Source organism: Amblyomma mixtum, chromosome 4 (assembly GCF_055824585.1).
Source record: "Amblyomma mixtum isolate Tamu chromosome 4, ASM5582458v1, whole genome shotgun sequence".
NCBI classification, from domain to species: domain Eukaryota; kingdom Metazoa; phylum Arthropoda; class Arachnida; order Ixodida; family Ixodidae; genus Amblyomma; species Amblyomma mixtum.
Genome location: NC_143015.1, coordinates 100819331 through 100842600, shown reverse-complemented (window position 1 = coordinate 100842600; position 23270 = coordinate 100819331). Strand labels below are relative to the sequence as shown.

Genomic DNA, 23270 nt, shown 5'->3' with positions numbered 1-23270 from the left:
TCCACACCAACCGAAAAACTAATGCCCCTGGGAGTACAAAACACCTTCGACGAACTACGCGAAGCGCAACGTAGTGCGCAATTAGACAGACTCACTCAAACCAGAACGGGAAGACACCTACTGGAGAAATTACGGCTACCTCTAGGTACACAAAGAGACAAGGAACATATTAATAATGAAAACAAAAACAACATCCGGGTAAGACCAATACCACGACACATGCATCCGAATTGACATCATGAAAGACGACAAGCCAGAGTCCGAGCACTCACCAGGGAACTCAGCGACAATCCCAACGTAGTCTACACGGATGCAGCAAAGTACCAATACCAACGCAAAACAATCGCCGTTGTAACAGACGAAGGAGGGCAAGAAATAACCAGCGCAACGATAAACAACCCGAACATAGAAGCAGCTGAAGAAGCGGCTATTGCTCTGGCAATATTTATTTTTTATTTTTATTTATCAAATACTGCCAACTGCCTCTTGGCAGTCAAAGCAGGAGTGGATACATTGTTCTTGAACAATTGCTAAAGTGAGTTTAACAGCGGCAAAGAAAGAAAACATGCTATTGACAATCAGCCATGAAGGAATGTGCACAATCAAAAAACACACAAAAAAAGAAAGAAGGAATACACTTTGAAAGGCGGACGGCAAAGCAAGAAGCGTTGTAAAGAAATACTTGCAGCATCATAGATAAGATGACACGGCTGTAACAAAAGATTCAACTGAGGGCATGTCAGCTACTTCATAGGGTAAGGCGTTCCACTCAGCTGTGGTTCGAGGAAAGAATGATGAACGGTAGGCGTTAGTTTTAGCCTGCGGCATTACAATTGTTTTGCTGTGCTTGCCTCTCGTTTTCCTGGATTCGTTAAACTGCATGTAATTATGAAAATTTATTTTGACATGGTGGTTGACAATACTGTACATCATTTGTAGGCGGTGTAGTTTGCGGCGCATTTCTAGCGACGGGAGCCCAGCTCGTGTTCTCAGGTCTGAAACAGAGATACTTCTATGGTAAGCGTTAAAAATGAATCGAAGTGCTTTCTTTTGTACCCCTTCAATGTGATTGATGTTTTTCTTAGTATGAGGGTCCCAAACAGTGTCAGCGTAATCAAGAATTGGCCTAACGAGTGTCGTGAATGCTGCAAGTTTTGTTGCACTAGTGCAGTGCCTCATGCGGTGCTTTAATAACCACAGCTTTTTTAGTGACGCCGACACAACATATTCAACATGTGCGTTCCACGTTAATTTGGAGTCAATTATAACACCAAGATATTTGAAGTGGTCAACCCGCTTGACATCAGCATTGTTAATTTTGTAAGTATATATTAACGGTTTTTTCTTTCTTGTGACCATCATGTGGGCACATTTAGAGACATTTAGGTTCATACGCCAGGATTGACACCAACTGGTAATTGCAGAGAGGTAATCACGTAGCACAATTTGATCTTGCACAGATTCGATGACCTGGTACACGATGCAGTCATCGGCAAAGAACCGGCATTGTACAGAGGAATCCAAAGACAGGTCATTTAAATAGATCAGAAAAAGAAGAGGTCCAAGGACAGAACCTTGTGGTACACCGGATAATACAGGGGCAGATGAAGAAAGTGAGTTTTCAATGCAGACATACTGTTGTCGATTGGATAAGTAACAATCAAGCCAATTCAAAATTTGTTCATTTTGCAATACACTTTTTAGCTTAAGTAATAACCTTTTGTGACAGACTCGGTCAAACGCCTTTTCGAAGTCGAGGAACAGTATATCAATTTGCCCACCCCGATCCAAAGCTACCATGAGATCATTAGTAGTGTGTAGTAGTTGCGTAACCGTGGATAGGCCACGTCGAAAACCGTGCTGTCCCTCAGAAAAGAAATTATTATTTTCCAGAAAACTGCTTATATGCTTAAAAATAAAGTGCTCCATTACCTTGCTAGCGGTGCACAGGAGCGAAACAGGCCTGTAATTGTTGACACTAGCCTTATCTCCAGATTTGTGAATAGGGATGACCTTAGCCATTTTCCAATCATCGGGAATGGTAGCTTGATTCAAACTCTCGTTGAAAATTATGAGCAGGTATTTCGAGCACCATTCTGCGTACCTAAATAGAAAGTTGTTGAATATTTCGTCTGGTCCGGCAGATTTTTTTGTGTCTAAGTTTAACAGTGACGAAAAAATGCCTTGTTCCGTAATAAAGAGGTTCGGCAGCTCATATTTTGGGCATACATATTCAGGACTAAGATTGTCAGCTTGTAAAAATACGGAAGCAAAATACGCGTTGAAAGCCTCGGCAATACACTGAGTATCAGTGGTCTCGGTACCGTTCAGTCTGACTTTGGTCACCGGAGCTTTTTTGTTTGTTAAATGCATCCAAAACTTTCTTGGCGCGTTTGTAAGAAAATGGTGCATCTTAACGTTAAAAAAGTTGTGTTTAGATAATTTAATTTTATTTTTAAGTTCAGTGCGCAATGACTGTAGCTTTGAGCGAGTGGTGCAAGAATTGAGGCGTGAACAACGTTTTAGTCGACGCTTTAGGTGCAGTATGTCCCGAGTAATCCATGGACTGTGGCGAGGTGCTTTCTTACACTTCATGGGAACGAAATTCTTAGTGCATTCATGTACTGAATGTTTAAAATGCTTCCATAAATCGTTGACGCTAAAGATTCCCAGCTTGTGTTTTTCAAGAAAGGAGTCAAAATCCTGTTCTAAGTAGTCAACCACGCTTTCGTCGGCAGCATTTCTAAAGCCCAAGAATTTCTTGGGGATGCTTCGTGTCACCTGTCTTGATAAACTGCTTTTAAAAAGAACAGATTCGTGATCGGATATGCCTGGCAAGACTTCAACAGTAAATCCTAAATCACTTACTTCTGCAGAAATAAAAAGATCGAGAATTGATTTCGAAGTCGTAGTGACACGTGTTGGTATTTCCACTATCTGTTTAAGATTAAAAGAAAAAGCAATATCAAGCAGCAGTTCACAGTGCAGACATGAAGGCCTTGCGCATAGTTCGTCCCAGTTTATCATGGGTAGATTAAAGTCGCCGCATAAGATAACATAAGGGTAACGTTTTCTGTGCTCATGAAGAAAGTTGTACAACGATTCTAAAATCGAAATGTCAGCATTTGGAGGCCTGTGCACTACACCCATAAGAAGGCTGCCTTGGTGCAGTTGTACGTGAATCCAAACCATCTCGACAGATGTGTTGTGAGGAATTAATGTGTAGTTAATGCCCTTCCTAATTATGGCCGCGACGCCACCTCCCCTTGAGCCACGGTCTTGTCGAATTATATCATGCGAGATAGGTATAACGTCAGTATCAGGGATACTGTCATGGAGCCATGTTTCCATGAGAAGCGTGACGTCAGGGCCGCAACCAAGAAGAAGGCTTTCGAGTTCATCGATTTTGTTCACGACGCTTCTAGCGTTGACATTTAGTACAGGTAGCGGTGCTCTGTCTGGGTGTGGTTTTGTTGGCTGCAAGGCGCTGTTTCGTTTCTTTTTGCTAGAATTATGCCAAGTGTGTCACTTCAATTCCAGCGGAACGGCCTTGTTCAGTCCTTCGGCCCATCTGTAAACCTTCCCGTTTATTTTGACCTTATCGAATGATGACACTACCTTGTCGCCTTTGTCTCTGTTTGGTTTTGTATAGGCCCAAAGTTTTTTTCTTATCGCTTGGACTCGGGGCGAAAAGTCCTCCGAAACGCTGAATTCTGAGCCTTTAAAGGCGCTGCATGCTTTCAGTATCCTTGATTTGTCCCTGTAGTCTGAAAGCCTGAATATTACAGGTCGACATCTATCCTCACGTGCTTTCCCAATTCTGTGGACGCGCTCCATTTGCAAATTAGGGATCTTTAGTTTATCTTCAATAATTTGCGCCACCTTCTGTTCCAATGAATGTGAAACATCTTCGCTTTCTTCCTTCAAGCCATACATGATTAAATTGTTTCTGCGACTTCGGTTCTCGAGATCGTCCACTTTCAGAAAAAGGCTGTCGACAGTTTTTTGCAATTCTTCTACCTTTGTTGTGTAATTCGCAACCGTGGTTGAAATATCGTTCACTTTTTGATCAGTGGAAGTTAATTTATCAATAGTTTTGTCTAGGCGACTGTTTGTTGAGGCCACACTTTCCTTTAGTTCCTTCAAGGCATCCATTATCGTTGTAAGCATTTCCGCGGTAGAAGGACCCGGATTCGATTCAACATCACCACAGCAAGGCAGTAGGTCAACAAAGCAGCTGTAAACATTTTTCAGCACTTCTAAAAACGACCGTGGGCACGGCAAGAGCAGCAAGCAAACATCATCACTACGATAGCCAGGAACATGGCCGTAGCCTCTCACCTGGATTAAGAACAAGAAGGGGTTCTTTAGTTGAATGGTACGGCAAAACAGCGCTGACGGACGGGACGGAAGAAGATGAGACAAACACATGCGCCGTCCCGTCCGTCAGCGCTGTTTTGCCGTACCATTCAACATGAACCAACCAGCCCGACTCAGCCCTCTCCTTGAGTTCTTTAGTTGCACGCTTCCAAGGCTCCCGCCGTGCCCACTGCTCGATTGCCGCTGTGCAGTTGACTTTATACAGCCGGTGAGTGGTGACGTAGCGGATGAAGGCGTTTGGTGCGGGTCAAATTGCGTGGTCCAAATGCGCATGCCTGATGAATCGCCGTCAGAACGTTCCATCGTAGCATTGTACAGATGCTCGTTCAAGATTGTCGCCGTCACCGCATCCACGCCGCATTCGGTAGCTGTAGCCGCATCTCTCGAGTTCACGAAAAACACGGCCTGGATTAAGAACAAGAAGGGGTTCTTTAGTTGCATGTTTCCAAGGCTCCCGCCGTGCCGCACGGCAACGCAAAAGGACACAACCTCACTATAGTGACGGACTCCAAACAAGCATGTAGAAACTACACAAGAGGCAGGATCGACAGCACCGCCAATCACATTCTACACACGACGAGAAGACACAGAAACACTAAACATATTATAGTGTGGGTTCCGGGACATGAGGGGATGAGGGGCAACGTGGCAGCAGACGAGTTAGCTCGAGGATACGTCAACCGAGCAGACTCAGCACTTTGCACCACAGGCACCTTTGACCCAGTTACCCCCACGTACTCAGATATACTCGATCATTACAGGGGTCAGCGGAAACGCTACCCAGCCCCACACAAAAGGCTCACCAAAGAGGAGGCGGTAGACTGGCGCAGACTACAAACCGGTACCTACCCACACCTTCACGAACTGCACAAGATTTTCCCTACACAATATGCAGACGAATGTCCGTGGTGTCAGGGTAAACCTACACTAGAACATATCACATGGAGCTGCCCTAAGGCAGACTTAGAGCCAAAAATAAACCCGAGTGCGATGCAGTGGGAGCACTTGCTGGCCAGCGAGGACGAGGAAGCGCAACGATTCCTTGTGCGCCGAGCCACGATGGCAGCAGTCAAGTGCGGCATCCTGGACCAAGGATCGACAACGGCGCCCAGTGACCCGTAAGGGTCAAGAACACCAATTTATTGACAATAAAGTTTTTTCCATCCATCCATCCATCCATGGCTAAAGGTCAAACGTGGTTACACCGCCGGGACGACGCTGAAGGGCTCAAACTGCGAGCAGTATTGCTTTCGCAATTATAAATAAGACCGAGTAGGAAATTGGTAGAGTTGGAGAATCGAACCAGGGTCTTGGGAGTGCGAGACGAGCACGCGAACCACTCCGCCACGCCAGCTCGATGGTTTGCAATGAACAAAGGCGCGTCTAGTGAATTCGGTGTCTTCATTCACTCCCATCTTCCTCCCTTCCGGTTACGGCGAGGCTCACGGGTCCACCGATATGCGAGACAGATACATTTCCTTTCCTCAAAAACCAACTTATTGACGAGCAAAGGTGTACAGCCGAACGGGCGATGGCGTTCTGTGGCCTCCCTGGCAGCGTTGCAAGACAATGTCGCGTTCCACTCTTAAAGGCGAAGCTTAACATCTTACCCGCACATCAGTGACACAAGCAGCAACACCGTGCTTAAGACTTTTGCCTCACCGTACTTTAGGTCAGCAATTCCCGAGTAACCATGCATTGCTATGCTATGGTGTGATGGACTCACCATAGCACCTGCAAGAATAGCAAAGGAAGCAAGCATTTCACCTCAGTAAGTGCACCAGCTGATGCCTGCCACCAACAACAGGCAAAGAATCACTACAACAAACTTAAAGTACACAGTTCATGGTAGAGAGAGGGTATGGTAGATGGTCCTTGGCGATCACAAAATGAACAAGGGAGGGGAAAACCTCAGGTTGCTTGAGCCAACTTTCGACAAGGGGACTTGTCTTCGTCTGGGCAAAGCGTTCATCATTAGTACTTTTGCTCATATATGCCACAACGGCAGAAATTTGAACACATCCGAATATTTCTTGATATAACATGTTTATTTCACTTCAGAATTCAGAATCATCCTTCAGTGGTGAACCGCTATGGTTGCCCCCACCTCCCCTACAGCCGCCGCCACCGCCTCTTTGGAAATCGCCACCTCGGCTGCCACGTTCAGAGCCAAAGGCACACTTCTCTTCATGCCGCTTTCTGCGGGCATCGAAACGTTCAGCCATTGAATAAAGTTCTAGAGGAACTTCTTCGTTTGCCTCTTCCAAGATGCGGATTAGCTCGTGAGCCTGTCTCCCGAGTTTTCCCGAGTAACCAGTGTGGTGGACTCACCACGGCGCCTGCAAGAATAGCAAAGGAAGCAAGCATTTAACCTCAGTAACTGCACCAGCTGTTGCCTGCCATCAACAACAGGCAAAGAATCACCACAACAAATTTGCAGTAGACCTCCTCTACGGCATCTCTTCCTTCTTTCACTCCCACCTTCCGCCCTTCCCTTATCGCGCGGTTCAGGTGTCCACCGGGATAAGCGAGACGTATACTGCGCCTTTCGTTACCTCAAAAACCAGTTTACTGAAGCCAATTTAGTGAAGCCGTAGGTTAGCAGCCGCGGTGGCTCAGTGGTTAAGGCGCTCGTCTACCGAGCCGGAGTACCCTGGTTCGAACCCGACCGCGGCGGCCGTGTTTCGATGGAGGCGGAACGCAAAAGGAGCCCGTGTGCTGTGCGATGCGTTCACGTTGCAGATCGCCAGGTGGTCGAATTATTCGGGAGACCTCAGCTACGGCGCCTGTTTTTCTTTCACTCCCACCTTCCTCACTTCCCTTATGGCGCTGTTCAGGTGTCCAGTGATATATGTGGGACAGATACTGCTCCATTTTCTTTCCTCAAAAACCAATTTACAAATTTACCAAGCCATAGGTACTCGTCGTTCATTTTATTCATTGGCGCTGGCGTTGGCAGTATTTTGCACTGCGATGATGCATAACTGGGCCCCTTGGTCAGTGGACACCTGAATTGTGCTTATAGGTACGTACGTGGGGTGATGAGAGAAAGATGTGGGCTGCATGAGTCAGCGCTGGAAACTTGTGGCAGATACGCCGCTGAGGAACCTATCTCTATGAACACGCGGCACTGCTGCAATAGGCCGCAGCATTCGGTTGAGCAAACTCTCGCGATCAACCATTAACTGCCACCTACGAGGGTGGTAGCGAGGGTGCGCTGCCTATCCAGTGTCTGGAACGCACTAAACACTACAGACGCCAAGCCGCTTAGTTTTTTTTAATTTATTAATATTCACAGGGTGGGAACATTACAGAGGGGAGTGGGTTAACACAGCACAGCAAAATTTTGGTTTGATTTGGTTTATGGGGTTTAACGTCCCAAAGCAACTAAGGCTATGAGAGACGCCGTAGTGGAGGGCTCTGGAAATTTCGACCACCTGGGGTTCTTTAACGTGCACTGACACTGCACAGTACACGGGCCTCTAGAATTTCTCCTCCAAAGAAATTCAGCCGCCGCGGCCGGGATCGCACCCGCGTCTTTCGGGTCAGCAGCCGAGCACCATAACCACTGAGCCAAAGCGGCGGCACAAAATATTCACAATATAAACAACAAATAACGTGAATGACTGGATTCTAAGTGTAACAGTGTTATGTGTGCGGGCATTCCATAAACCAAAAATTAGCAGGGGTTCAACTACTGCTGAACCTGGTTAGAGAGGAAAAGCTATGGGGTATCGGAAAACAGAGCATTGAGAGCGTTCCAGACACTGGATAGGCAGCGCACCCACCCTGCCACCCTCACAGGTGGCAGTTCCCAATTGACCAATGTACATTCATCGGGTGTCCGAAGTATGTCCTTTGCTGGATATACGGATATCTGTGGGAGATCCTCCGATGTCCAACGGCTCTCACACGGACCTCCGATGGAGGTAAAAATATAATTATTCGGACTGTCGACAAACATCTTTCCCGGATATCCGCCGGCAGATCTTTTGAAGATATTTTCGGGTCATTCCTTCTCCACAGTCCTGAGGGAAGCCTGTACGACAACCACGAATTAGTACATCTCGCAGGGCCCATGAACCTAATGAAACCCCGCAGAGTGTCTGAAATCGGGCACACGCCTTGCCATATGTCATATGCATGAATATAAAGCAATCAACGACCAAAATGTGAAAACTTGTCAAATTTAAGATGATTTTATTATTTATTTTATTTATTTTATTTGTTTCATAATACTGCAGGCCAATAGATTGGCCCATGCAGGAGGGGCTATACAAGGCATTGAAAATGACAAATACAAAGAAAAATACATGGGGTTACAAACAATGAGCAGAATAACAAAATACAACGCTCATTCACTCGAGAAAATGCTTCTCAAAAGCTTTACTAAAATGACATAAAGGCCGTCTTCAGTCTTCACGAGAAATTCTTCAAGCTGTCCATACAGTTGGTACACGCAGCAGGAAGGATACCGTACAGACTAGGGATGAATTTGTAGCCAAACTGAGAACGTTTTCTGCAGAAAACAGTCCACACTAAGCAAGCTCAGAATATGTCATTAAAACAAAGGGATTTGACAGACCACGTTCAGTTCCATGCAGTGGTTCCACTGTGCCAAGCAAACTACTTATATGTAGCTGGTAGAGCAAGATTACTTCTTTAACAGCTGACAAGTCGTAAGCAATGAAGGCAGGAATATTTTTAAAATGCACTCTACTTTGCTTTTACGAAATACACTGCAAATGAAACGTACTACTGCAAAGAGCTTTATACGAGTTCATGAGAAATGCTTTTACAGAAAAAGACACAACTACTCCCACAGGCAGTCGCATCCATACTGAAGGCCTAAAAGATTGCAGTGTGAAAGTAGGGATCCTTACCAGACAGCTGCAAGCTACGCAAGATACTCTCCGAAAAAGTTTGCGGGATGTGAATTTCCAGAAAAATATTTATCTTTACATTGCCTCGCGAGGCAGTCAGCTGAAGTTTGTTCAGTAAGATCGAGTATTCATGTCCCTTCATGATTTTAGGCTTTTGATCAAATCGCTTTGGCTAACAGCACTGTAAGGTATCGGTAGCGTTCGCGGGGGTCATCGGAACGCGGCTGGGAGCGCTCAATGCGAAGCGTCTCCTTTCTTGGAACGCGGCCGCTCGCGAACGCGCCGGGAAGTACGGGTGTCCACCCGCCCCGCGGAACCGATTCGAGCACGTTCTGGCACGAATGTATATTTGTGTTTTTGTTTTTTTTTTGTGGTGGAGAGAGCGCTCTGCCTTACGGAAGCTGGAGGGCTGGCCATGCCCTGGATGAACCAACCATGTTAAGAGCGCAACATGATTGGAAGTTACCGAATGTGGGCTGGGCCTTTAGGGCTTTAAAACTGGGCCCCGGAGCCGGAAGCGGGGTTCTGCGCTAAGGTGAGATGCTACGCATCTTCGGCAACGCCGAGTAGGGGCCTCCCCTAGTATTAGCCAGTTCCACCCTGTCTGTTGTTTTGTATATTTCTGCCGTTGTATCTAACTTGTATATTCTGTGTATATTTGTATATAAATCTTCAGTTATTGCACATGAACTGAAAAGACGGTGCCCTCCAGGATCAAAAACGTCCTGGTCATCGATAGGTGAAAATCTCTGACCATGCGACGCACTTGAGAGCACTCTCTCTCCGGCGCACCAGTACGACACGCGTGGTGCGTAAAGAGCATAGCCCCTGGCCCGTCCAAATATAGCAGTACAGTCAGTCTCGCTACACTTGATATGACGACCTCTAGCACGGAACATACTGTTCCTCGCGTCGACTTTCAGCGTGAAAGCCGCGCACGTGCCTCCTGTTACTCTACCTCGCTTGGAGCCATTTGCCCCGTTTCTGCTCAGGTAAACACTGGAATTGCCGCAACCTCCTTGATCGGCGCTTGCCGGCTTCGTGGCATCTTCTAACCCTGAGGCTGCATGAGACCCCTCGCAGTGAATTGACCCTAATTTGCCTTGTGGCAAGTCCACACTCATTTCCGGGTCCTCAAATGACCTGGCCGGACACACATCGGGTGCGTTCGAGGATTGCGCGGCGCTCTGCCCGGTCGGTCCAGCAGGCCCACCTCCGCTCTCTGCCTCGGATGGAATGTCCCTGCCATCACAAACGCCAAGGGGCACTTCACGCCCCATGCCCGACACAGGTCAGGCAACGGTCAGGCAACAGCAGCGTTCGAGCAAGGACCTGCGGCATCCTGGCACGAATGTATATTTGTGTTTTTGTTTTATTTTGTGGTGGAGAGAGCGCTCTGCCTTACGGAAGCTGGAGGGCTGGCCATACCCTGGATGAACCAACCATGTTAAGAGCGCAACATGATTGGAAGTTACCGAATGTGGGCTGGGCCTTTAGGGCTTTAAAACTGGGCCCCGGAGCCGGAAGCGGGGTTCTGCGCTAAGGTGAGATGCTACGCATCTTCGGCAACGCCGAGTAGGGGCCTCCCCTAGTATTAGCCCGATCCACCTTTTTGTTGTGTTGTATCTTTGTGCCGTTAATTTGTCTCTAGTGCCTGAACTTGTATCTATTGTAAATTGCTGTACATAAACTGTACATAAGTGTTCCCTTCATCCCTGCGTCTCAACTGAACACAAGACCGTCTCTGGCGGGGCACCCCTGGTGCAAGGAGTATAGAAGAACCTGAAACTTTACTGGCGCAGTCGACAGGATCCTGCGGCCATCGGAAGACGGCGCAGGAAGAAGAAATTGAACGCAGGGATAAAGGCGACGGCCAGGCAACAGCAGCGTTCGAGAAAGGACCTGCGGAGAGACGGCGGCAAGGACGCAAGGACCACGGTAGAAGTCCAGCGACGCGGGACTGCATACGGTCCAGAAAAGCAGCGCGTCGACAACTTGACGGTCACCGGCGGCGGAGCAGCGGCGTGCGACAGCTCATCGCAGCGTCCGGGGAAAGTGGCGGTGTACTCCAACGCCAAGGAGCTGGCAATGCGGATCGACGCATCGAAACCGTGAGTTTCCTTGGTCGCATTGTTCACGTCCCTGTGTTCGAGCTGGTAGGACAGTTGAGGAGTACAGACGGCGGTATGGAGGGCTATCCATGCCGGCCCTCACTCGATGTGAGGTACCAGGTTGAGTTAGCGAAGGCGCGCTTAGCGGACCTTCAGGCTCAACTTGCAAAAGTAAACGGCGGAAAGGCGCCGCTGTGCGAGGAAAAACCTCAGGACGTTAAGTGCGTCTTGGAGGTTATAGAAGCAAGACGCCAGCAGGTAGAGCTCGAGATCTCTCAGATCAAGGAGAGTAGAAGAGCCAGTCAATCAGCCAGGGAGAACTGCTCCGAGTCCCGAGAGGTGAGGCCGCCTGTGCTGGAAAACAAAGCCTTATGCTTGTCAAGCACAGGTCAAGAAAGCAGCCAGGCAAAAGTACAAAGTGAGCCAGATTTCTGCGAAGCTGGAATCGCAGTTGAAGAAAGTATCGTGACGGAACGCAGCGTAGCGGTATCAGAGGCGGTATTATTGGTCTCTTTTTATGGTCGGCCACAAAATTCTCTACTCAACTTTGGTTGGCTTACACATCTACGCACCTCCTACCCAGGTGTACCCATATTAGTTGGAGGAGATTTTAATGGCCCACATACAGCCTGGGGATACACTCATAACTCTAAACGTGGAGATCAGATTTACGACACGTTTTTCGACCAGTTTTCGACTTTTGAACAACTCCTCTAATTATACCCGACCACGTGCTCCTCCATCAACTCCGGACCTTACCTGGTGGCTGGGTCCCGGCAATCCTCACTGGTCTTGCGAAGCAGACACCTGGGGCAGTGATCACTCCCCTATTCTAATTGACTTTGTCTCAAGTACATTACGTAAAATTCGCCGCAAGATCCATATCACTTCTTGGGACAGTCTCCGTATGGATGGTCGCCTCCTCTCAATAACTCCTGCCTCGGCCCTTTCTACATTCATGCTTGTCTTAACTCAGAACACAAGTTCTTCTACTATCAACGAAGACCAACCAAATCCTGACTTTCACCTGCTTAATCTCTGGGCAAGGCGCAAGCAGCTGGACGTATACGTCACTCACCATCCGTCAGATCAACGCGCACGAACGGAACTTCATAGAGTCACAGCTAAGGCCCGTCGCTATTCTAAACACCTTCTGCACAAGCGCTGGACAGAGTGGTGTTCTCAACTCAATACCCCTCTCGGCAACCGCCAATTGTGACGTGTGTTTCATGCAATGGACCTCCAAGCCGTCCGTCAAAGACTATGCCGAGAGTATTCGCCTTGCACTTAGTCTTTCTCCAGACGAATTCGCTTCGCAAGCTGCCCTTCAGTTCTTTCCAAATTATGATTGCTCACCTGCGCCTGTTCCAGTCAGTCCCAAACATGAGGCAGAGGATGAGATCACCTGCCCGTTCACCATGGCTGAGCTCATAGCTGCCATTGAAGACATCCGCCCTAACACTGCACCTGGTCATGGAGGTGGTGGGTTCGACTCCCACCACCGGCCGGGTACCCACCGGTTTTCTCAAAATGGGTACAAGCTATGGCCCGGCCTGGTGCTCGGCTTCCTAGGGCTCCATTGCTTGGGAAAGGAGCCTGCGCCTTCAAATCCCGTCACTGTGGGCAGAGAGTCGTGTGGACAAAAAAGGGCCACAAATTGGGCTTATGCCGCACGAGGCGGACTTATGGTTGCTTGGCAGGGGAACTTATCACTCATCCGCCAAGGCAACTGTTTGGTCTAAGACCCTTTTCCCAAGCATTTCACCCTAGAAGAGCCGAGCACCAGGCCAGGGGAAATCTTGTACCCATTAAAGAAACCGGTGGGTACCCGGCGGCACTGGGGATCGAACCCAGCACCTCCCGAATGCGAGGCGGATGCTCTACCACAAGGCCACGCTTCGGTACACGCTTCGGTACACGGTACACGGTACCACAAGGCCACGCTCCTTGGCGTTGGAGTACACCGCCACTTTCCCCGGACGCTGCGATGAGCTGTCGCACGCCGCTGCTCCGCCGCCGGTGACCGTCAAGTTGTCGACGCGCTGCTTTTCTGGACCGTATGCAGTCCCGCGTCGCTGGACTTCTACCGTGGTCCTTGCGTCCTTGCCGCCGTCTCTCCGCAGGTCCTTTCTCGAACGCTGCTGTTGCCTGGCCGTCGCCTTTATCCCTGCGTTCAATTTCTTCTTCCTGCGCCGTCTTCCGATGGCCGCAGGATCCTGTCGACTGCGCCAGTAAAGTTTCAGGTTCTTCTATACTCCTTGCACCAGGGGTGCCCCGCCAGAGACGGTCTTGTGTTCAGTTGAGACGCAGGGATGAAGGGAACACTTATGTACAGTTTATGTACAGCAATTTACAATAGATACAAGTTCAGGCACTAGAGACAAATTAACGGCACAAAGATACAACACAACAAAAAGGTGGATCGGGCTAATACTAGGGGAGGCCCCTACTCGGCGTTGCCGAAGATGCGTAGCATCTCACCTTAGCGCAGAACCCCGCTTCCGGCTCCGGGGCCCAGTTTTAAAGCCCTAAAGGCCCAGCCCACATTCGGTAACTTCCAATCATGTTGCGCTCTTAACATGGTTGGTTCATCCAGGGTATGGCCAGCCCTCCAGCTTCCGTAAGGCAGAGCGCTCTCTCCACCACAAAATAAAACAAAAACACAAATATACATTCGTGCCAGGATGCCGCAGGTCCTTGCTCGAACGCTGCTGTTGCCTGACCGTTGCCTGACCTGTGTCGGGCATGGGGCGTGAAGTGCCCCTTGGCGTTTGTGATGGCAGGGACATTCCATCCGAGGCAGAGAGCGGAGGTGGGCCTGCTGGACCGACCGGGCAGAGCGCCGCGCAATCCTCGAACGCACCCGATGTGTGTCCGGCCAGGTCATTTGAGGACCCGGAAATGAGTGTGGACTTGCCACAAGGCAAATTAGGGTCAATTCACTGCGAGGGGTCTCATGCAGCCTCAGGGTTAGAAGATGCCACGAAGCCGGCAAGCGCCGATCAAGGAGGTTGCGGCAATTCCAGTGTTTACCTGAGCAGAAACGGGGCAAATGGCTCCAAGCGAGGTAGAGTAACAGGAGGCACGTGCGCGGCTTTCACGCTGAAAGTCGACGCGAGGAACAGTATGTTCCGTGCTAGAGGTCGTCATATCAAGTGTAGCGAGACTGACTGTACTGCTATATTTGGACGGGCCAGGGGCTATGCTCTTTACGCACCACGCGTGTCGTACTGGTGCGCCGGAGAGAGAGTGCTCTCAAGTGCGTCGCATGGTCAGAGATTTTCACCTATCGATGACCAGGACGTTTTTGATCCTGGAGGGCACCGTCTTTTCAGTTCATGTGCAATAACTGAAGATTTATATACAAATATACACAGAATATACAAGTTAGATACAACGGCAGAAATATATGCCTTATGCCTTATTCCGGAACCTGGAAGGTGAAGCATTGACTGCACTTCTCAAAATTTTTAACCAAATCTGGACATCCAGTGAAATGCCAGCCGATTGGAAACATTCAGTGGTTGTTCCGATACCAAAGCCCGGAAAACCACCCACAACTCTTGGAGCCCTTCGACCGATTTCTCTAACCCCAACAATTTGTAAACTCTATGAAAAACTTCTTGCTACTCGAATCTCTTGGTGGCTCGACCATCATCAGAAATATTCGTCTGCTCAAATCGGTTTCCGACCAGGATACGGCGCTGAGGATGGTCTTGACCGCTTTGCCAACGATGTGATACGTCGCTCACCTCACAGCCGTCTCGTTCGCACAGTCCTGGCAACAGACATCACAAAGGCCTACGATAATATTCTCCACGCAGCCATCCTCAACACTATGGCATCACTTGGCATGCCCTTGCAGCTTTGTCGAGCAATTCATGCCTTTCTTTCGCAAAGAACATTTGCTATCCGCGTCAATGGTAAACCCACAGGCCACTTCATTTCTAATCGGGGTGTACCGCAGGGCTCAGTTTTAGCCCCAGTTCTATTTAACATCGCATTCATTCCTCTGGTACACAGTATCTCCACCCTTCCTAATGTTCAGGTTCTGGCATATGCAGAAGATATCACTCTCTGGCCAACAAATCGCTCAGCTCAGGTGCAGCAAGACTCCCTGCAAAATGCCCTCAATATCCTCCATAACTTTCTTGCCGACACTGGCCTCTCTCTCAACCTCTCCAAGTCTTGCTATGTCCATGTGGGCAATAAAGCTGGCCGCCGTACTTTCAAATCCACTCCGTTCGTGCTCACTATTGACAATGCTCCACTTCCTGAGGTGGAACATATCAATGTTTTAGGCCTGCACGTTCATTCTTCAGGCAAGGGCACGGCTTGGTTGTCAGCCATGCGCAAGAGTGCTCTAAACACACTTGGCCTCATCCGCAGGATAGCCAATCGCTCTGGAGGTGCCCGTTCAGATACAGCTCGTCGACTTGTTCGTGCTGTCTTTCAACCTCGGCTCCTATACCAGGCTCAGTTCCAACAACTTACTAAACGACAGTGGTCCACACTTGAAACACTCAACCACGAAGCCACGCGAGTCATTACTGGCCTACCTCGAGCAACTCCTATTTGTCTGTTGCAGGAGTATGCGCAGCTCAACACACTGGAAGATTTAATTACCTAGAGACAAACAAATAGAGCACGGAAAGTTTCTCTTCGTCCGATGTTCGCGCCTGAACCACCTCCATGGGACTACTGTCACATCACATCAAACAAGCCTGCCCGTCATAAGAAGTCGGAGTTCTTCTCACCGCCGTTACCACAAGGTTTTTCTACGCAACATGACAGCTGCACTCTCTACACAGAGGTCGCCATAACCCCAACAGGAGGATCAACTGCTTTTATAAGCCCGACACACCCTCAACTCTACGGCCGACAAACCTACTCTACTGACACTTCATCATTTCTTTCTTTGGAGCTGCAAGCAATATTAAATGCCATAGCAGCTTTACCTGACGACCCTCCTTATAACCAGGTGCACCTATGTACCCATTCCCAAGAAGCCGTGAAGCATCTAAAGAAAGTGCGCGGTACCCTTCGGGTTTCCCAGGCCATACATGCTGCTTGTAAATCTTACCCGGTGCCTATACGCATTCAGTGGGTTCAAGCTCGCACAGATGTCCACAGCATCGCACCTGACATATCTCGTGAGACTGACAGTACACAAACTACACCTGCCTCTTTGCACCAGATCCACTTCTGACACATCTAACATCTTCAGCCTCCCTCAGGCAGCGTACACGTGCTCTTATTCCCCCGTGTACCTACCCCCTTCCCCCCAACCTATCACGGGTGGAGGAGGTCTCTCTGAGGCGGCTGCGTGTCGGAGTGGCCCTCACGCCTGCTGTTCGCAACCAGTGGAAAAGTGACAAGATACCTGCGCCGCAATAATGCCCTCACTGCGAGGCACCCGCTTCCGACACCAATGTCCACCACCTACTGTGGACATGTCCCGGAACTTCACTGGTGCGCGCTCGAGTTCTTCAAGAGGCAGGACTGTCTGCAAACAATGACTCTAGTTTGAACGTGTGGGTAACTAAAAACATTTACGCCCGAAGCTTATGTGACTTTTTATACGCAACCGGGCTTCATGCATTTCTGTAACTTATTCTACCTTTCGTGACTAACACCACGTTTTATGCCGCGCGGCACACTCAGCGTCACAAATAAATAATAAATACCTGCGCATTTTTTTTCTTCTTTTAAAGCGAAAGCATCACTAGGCTATCTCTGTGGTTTTCGGTCATCAAAACTGTGTCCGCAGCATTTGTGGCAAGGAGGCAGAAGAGGGTTGGTTTCGATGATGCTTGGGGAGAAGTCTACCTGAAGACATGGAGAGAAGCATTCACCCTGCCAAATGCATTCTCTTCCCCAGCATGGTTAGGTATGATTAAGAGGTGCTACCGCCACAAACATGGATGCAATTTCAAAATGGCTTGCTTCCGTGCCCACCCTACAAAGCATGACGAATGTTTTTCTTCAGCTCTTCCATCGGTGCGAATAAAAGTGTAATAGGCGGGAACAGGAAAAACAAATTACCAATGACACTGGTTCTAAAGTGTGCTTGGCGAAAGCCTTTTAGTCAACCCACTGCATACACCATGTTGTGCATGGCGCCCCAGTCGAATGGCCACAGTGTTCGCTGATATCCCTCTGGACTAACCAAAGGTGCTTGTAGTAAAGGAGGGACTCTCTGGGCCGCTTCGGAGCCATGCGTCTCACTCACTCGACTGCAACAAGACGTCTGGCCAAGGAGCGGCGGTGCAGCTGCCACCGCCGACGCACGCGTGCTTGTTCTACCGCTACTGTGTGACGTCATGGTTGCTATGCACAGCTGCGCTCCCACCGGCGCGCCAGTTGCTAAGGAGGTGAGAAGCTTGCGCCACTGCGCGGAGGAGAGGCCACAGTTGGCACGACTCCAGCGCACGGACGGACCCCGCGAGTACGAGCCGTTAAAGGATTTCGCTTTAAAGATGGGTGGCTGCTGGTCCCATAATTTCGCTGAGGTACATGATCGATGTGCATTTTTAGATATTCGCATCGAAGGATGCTAAGTAAACACTAAGGGGCTATCGCACTAAAAATGAGCTAGCTGCCACACAGCAGCTGTGTGTGCATCCCTATGCCACTGAAAATTTCTGCGCTGCCTCGTTGATGCAAAGAGGAATGTACACTCAAAGTTCGTGCAAATTGGGTGCTCTGTATTCGGGCTCATTAACTGACTGTACAGCGGAATCCTCACCAGGTTCACTCCGGACGCGCTGCAAGACATTCGCATTGAGCTCGACAGTACATAGAGCATTAGCGGCGCTTTCTGAGAATGTGCTGCCAGCCTGCGCAAGGGAGATAAGCAGATATATTGATTGTCACAGAGAAATCTTATAATATATCAAACAACTGCGCTCATAAACTTTCTCATTAAAATTGCTCTTGTCCAAAATATCTTGCTATGATTCTGCCAACGTGTGGAAGAAATAAACCACTCGTATGTTGCGTTGTGAAACTACCAAAATAGTTTTGTTGCAGCCTGATATATGAAATTATTAGGGAAATTGTTTCTTTAGGATCAAGGTAACAATCGGAGCCCTCAACAGTTAAATAGGAAGAAAAAAAGGCCTTCGACGATAAAGGTATTAGTACAGCAAGAAAATGAGAAAACTGTGAAAAACCTTTCTATGAAGCAATCTTAGAAACCGTTCAGCGGCTGGCTTAGCGCTCACGTTTAGAACAAGCGTATTGCAAACTTTTTCAGCAGTAGCTCGTATTGTAGCGTTTCAACCTATGCTCGGAAATGTCCTGACATGCAAATGATTTTATGTTAACCAGGTCATTCCTTATCCTTATTAATGATAAGCAATTTTTTAAGCACGACCAGCAATGTGCTTGTACTTTTCCACGCGGTCTTTACTCGGAGGAGCCATTTTTAAGGTGGCCGCCGCGGTGTCTCTGTGGTTATAGCGCTCGGCTGCTGACCCGTAAGACGCGCGTTCGATCCTGGCCGCGGGGGTCGAATTTCGACGGAGGCGAAATTCCAGCGGCCAGTGTACTGGGCAATGTCAGTGCATGAAAAAGAGCCTCAGGTGGTCGAAATTTCCGGTGCCCTTCACTACGGCGCCTCTCGTAGCCTGAGTCGCTTTGGTATGTTAAAGCCCATAAACCAAAACCAACCAGTGTCAGGATATCGCTCCACAGGGCGGATGCCATCGGTCACCTTATGACGCGCAGTCTTCTCTTGTCACTGCTAGCCGGAGTAGTTTGACGTTACTCTTTCGGCACCTGACCCAAACTCTTGGTGCAGTGCTGTGCACGTGATCCATCCAGACTGCCTGGTTGTAACCGGGACTATCCCAAGTACCACGGGTAATCGGCCCAATATTAGAAATAGATAGTCCTGTCCTCAGGACTCACAGGACTCAGGTCCTGTGCAGGGCCGGCATTTGCCAACACATTTCCGATACTGGGTCGATTAGCTGTGCAGCTGGGGATGGCGGTCGCAGTGTCCCGCGAACAAACTCAAAGGCAGGATTCCTGTAGCATTTTTACATCAGTGTGCTCAGAATCGGACTCTGTAAAGTGAATGCAAAGCTTGTTGTCGGACAAGTCTTTTGTTCTGAATACCTTTTTCTGCGCAAGCATATCATAATAACAATCTGACAACGCCAAACACGCTTGGGGAACAGTAAAGTTGTAGTGGTGGCTCCTTAAAAAGCTATATATCGTCTTTTTTGTCGTTTCTACTCCTGGAAGCTTGACCATCAGAAGTTATGTGCTCTTGGCTCTCCGTCTCACCTGTGGTGACCCTTTTGATGGCTGTCGATTCCCAGCACAGCAGGTCGCACCCACGTGACAAATGAGCCATGCCGATTGCCAGCTTGCACTGTGTTAAAACAAAAGACGAAACATGTAATCCGCCTGACACCAAACCTGCTCCACACTGCAAAGATATCGCGCCCTCAAGAAAAAGCAGAACCCTTCAACACCTTTCCCCCTGGAGATATTGACAGGTGTCACGTGGGATGAAGGTGCACTAATGGCGATTTTGAGTTCGTCTTTTTATCGCAGCAACTGGGCATACCCAAGCTGCCCAGGTAATTGCCCTAATATTGGAAATGACAGGTTTCATATGCTCCTTTGTATAACAGGCCTTTGCCAGTATAATCCCAATATTGGGCCAATTAGCTGTACTTCTGGAGATGGCGGCAGCAGTGGAAATTGAACAAACTCAAGCCAGGATTCCTGCAGCCTTTTAACATCAGTGTGCTGGGAAGTGGACTCCCTAAACCAAATGCAACGCTTGTTGTAGGATTAAGTCTTTCGTTCTGAATACCGTTTCCTGCGCAAGCATATCTTAATGCCCATCTGAGTTCGCCAAACTCCTTTGGCAAACAACGAAAGTGTAGTGGTGGCGTCTTAAAACGCTATGTATATTTTTTTTTTGTCATTTACACTCCTGGAAACGAGACCATTCTACGCCTTCAAAGTGCTGTTGGCTGTCCGTCTCACCTGCGGCACGTCCTTTGATGCCTGTCGGCAGGTAGAGGATGTTCCGACTCCCAGCAGAGGAGGCCGCACCCACGTGACAAGTGGTCTGTGCCGGCTGCAAGCTTGTGCTGCGTTAAAATAAAGAAAAAAAACGTTTAATCCGAGTGCGACAAAACGTGCTCAACTATGCGAAGATATCACGCCCTCAAGAAAATGGAGACCGTTCGAATAGCTTTTCCTCTAGAGATATTCACAGGTACCGCGTGGGACTTGAAAGGACACTAAAGAGGATATTGAGTTCTCTCTTTTTATCGCAGGAACTCGATATATCGAAGCAGCGCAGGTAATCGGCCCAATGTCAGAAATTGAGGGTCCCGCTGTGATGATCCTTTCTATAATCGGCTTTTGCAAATACGTTTCCAATATTGAGCCGATGAGCTGCTCTGCTGGGGTACACAATCCGTGCATTCGCTGAAACATCGAGTTATTACACTGAGTGGCCGATTTTACTATTAAATTAGATTAAACGCCACGGATTCCCCAAATATTATTTTTAACTCTCCTCGGACAGCAGGAATAGGAGTGCCTTTCAGCCAATCACGTGGGGGCTTTCTGCTCTGTCGTTGGCCGAGTAATGCGTAGAGCTGTCTTCAAAAATCTGCCTGTCTCTAGTCGGACTGTTTTTGGGCGGAGCACACAACTGTGCGCATAACCCCTGCCGCAGCACACGAGTTCAGAACACAGCCCGCGTATTTCGTGCTTGTTATTTGGGTAATATGTTCTCTGAACCGCCAATGGGTAGCAGTTTTATCAATCTATTACTTTAGTCGTGCGTTAACAGAGTAATAAAAATTACGTTGACTGTGTTTCCTTACAACACAATTTTACATGGCTATTGCAGAGTGCTGAGACTGATTCTCTCGAAAGCAAATCCACACGTATTTTATCTTTATGAAGATCATTTGCGGCTGTGGCTGAAACTAATCATACACAGGAACCCCCAAGAAACACAATAAAACCGAAAACAAATTTTCCAGAACGCTCTTTAAAGAACACCTTTAATATATACACGGATGCAAAAAGACAACGACAACAGCGTACTTTTCACTGCATAGCATCATTAGGTTGGGATCACACACTGCTTAGAGAATGGCTATATACTGGGAACAATTCTGAAAGCGGACAATCATTGATTGGTTATTATTGATCACTATCATGTACGTACCCTTGTGGCCGACAGATGGTGAGCCTGACGGGAGACAGCAGCTGGCTGCAGTGAGAAATGACATGGAGGTTAGTGGTGATAGAGATGACAAAGTAAAAGCGAATGCTCGCATTCAATATTCAAATGGTGTTCTGCCAACTGTCCTGTTTACTTTTGTACAGTTCTTTGAGTCACTTCTGTTCGCAAGTTAGACAAACTTCATTTGAAGAAAGGTAGAAGCACAGCAATATACCCACTCATGTAACATACGCTACTTGGGCGTACACATTTATACAGCAGCCTATTACACCCAAATCAATTTTAGACAGACCCCGTCAAAACTGACAGACGCTCTTCTGTCTTAGGTTCCCATAATTCGAAAGCACTTCGAAGGTCAGAGACAGTTCCTAGAGAGATCACCCACTCACCTCCCCCCATCTCTCTCTTTGCACCGGTCAGAAGGGTGAACCCAGGACACCATAAATACAGCCTGCTTAATTGTAATTTGGGTCAAATAAATAAACCCAAAGCACCCTCGTGGTAGATCTGCCACACATAGTCCGTAGATTGATCATTATATCTCGCTATACCTGCGTGAAGGCTCAGCATCATCTGTGTTCAGCACGAAGCAGAAGTTTGACGGTCGCACTGTGTCCAGGGAAATTCTTGCACTTTTCATCTTACGGCTGGTATTCGTGACGACATGACTTGCAAATGCGACCTAGTTTCGCGTTCTGAAGTGTCCAGGGCCCTGGTTAGGTGGGGATTATTAGTTGCGACGATAATACAATGACTGTGTAAAGGGCACACAGTCACTTTGCTGATGGTTATCTATCAACTATGGCTAAAGTTAACCAGTTAACACTGGTAAAGAAAGTAGTTGTATATCAGCTAACAGAAGGCGTAAAGACAAAGTAGAATACATACCAAAACCGTGAATCAAGGTTACCCCAGAAGAAAGCTAAATTTTTGACCTATCAAATTTGTTGGAGACAGAGGCTCAGAACCAAGAGGATGTTCCCCATTAGCTACGATTTCAGCTCAAAGCATTGGAAGGTGCGAAACAAAAAGCGCGCAATTGTGCAACCTGCGCAATAACTTTCCGATGAGAACTGTGTGATCTGGCTGACCAGCCCCGACCGGGAGGCTCAGTGATGCCGCTGTACAGGGCGCAGCGAACGCCAACGCCCATGGCCTCTTGGACTACGGACTCTGCCCGCTTTGGGCGAAGACTCTCGCGGGCTCATTTGGGCAATAAAGTTTATTGCTACTACAAAGGCTAAGCAGTCACACCTAAGCAACCAAGAGTATATCAACCACGGCGGCTACAGAAAACCAGCACAAGCCCATCATTCCTCAACCACAGGATTCGGTGGACATTGCGAATGTTTCAGCGCTGGAGAGGGCTGTAACGAGAGAGCAGTGAACAGCTTAAAAAAAATCAAAAGTGCTAACGAGAGCAACTACCCCACGCTGTAGGAAGCCTCTAAACCCGCAGCATTGCCCAACCAGAGGCTCCAACTGCGCACGCGCAGTTGCACCTTCTCAGACTGCATAGTGGCTCTGTGGACGCAACTCTCCATCGCGATGAAATAGAAAGGGGAGCGCAAACAGCCAAGGCAACCATGCCCCCAGCACGTGGCTAAAAATAAACTTTCCTTGTCTTGAGCTCATCAGAGTGGACTGAAAGCTGCAATTTATGTT

General features: G+C 48.4%; 1 protein-coding gene across 1 annotated transcript in view; it reads right to left on the bottom strand.

Moving 5' to 3' along the window:
- Positions 1–23270, bottom strand: part of LOC149347605 (uncharacterized) — a 30673-nt gene that overhangs the window by 5982 nt on the left and 1421 nt on the right. Inside the window, exons 3-6 of the mRNA XM_089541612.1 lie at positions 21588–21632; positions 20384–20490; positions 19619–19757; positions 6107–6114 (exon numbers count right to left, since the gene is read on the bottom strand). Of these exons, the coding sequence (XP_089397738.1) occupies positions 6107–6114; positions 19619–19757; positions 20384–20490; positions 21588–21632 (299 nt within the window). The remainder of the gene's footprint in view (positions 1–6106; positions 6115–19618; positions 19758–20383; positions 20491–21587; positions 21633–23270) is intronic.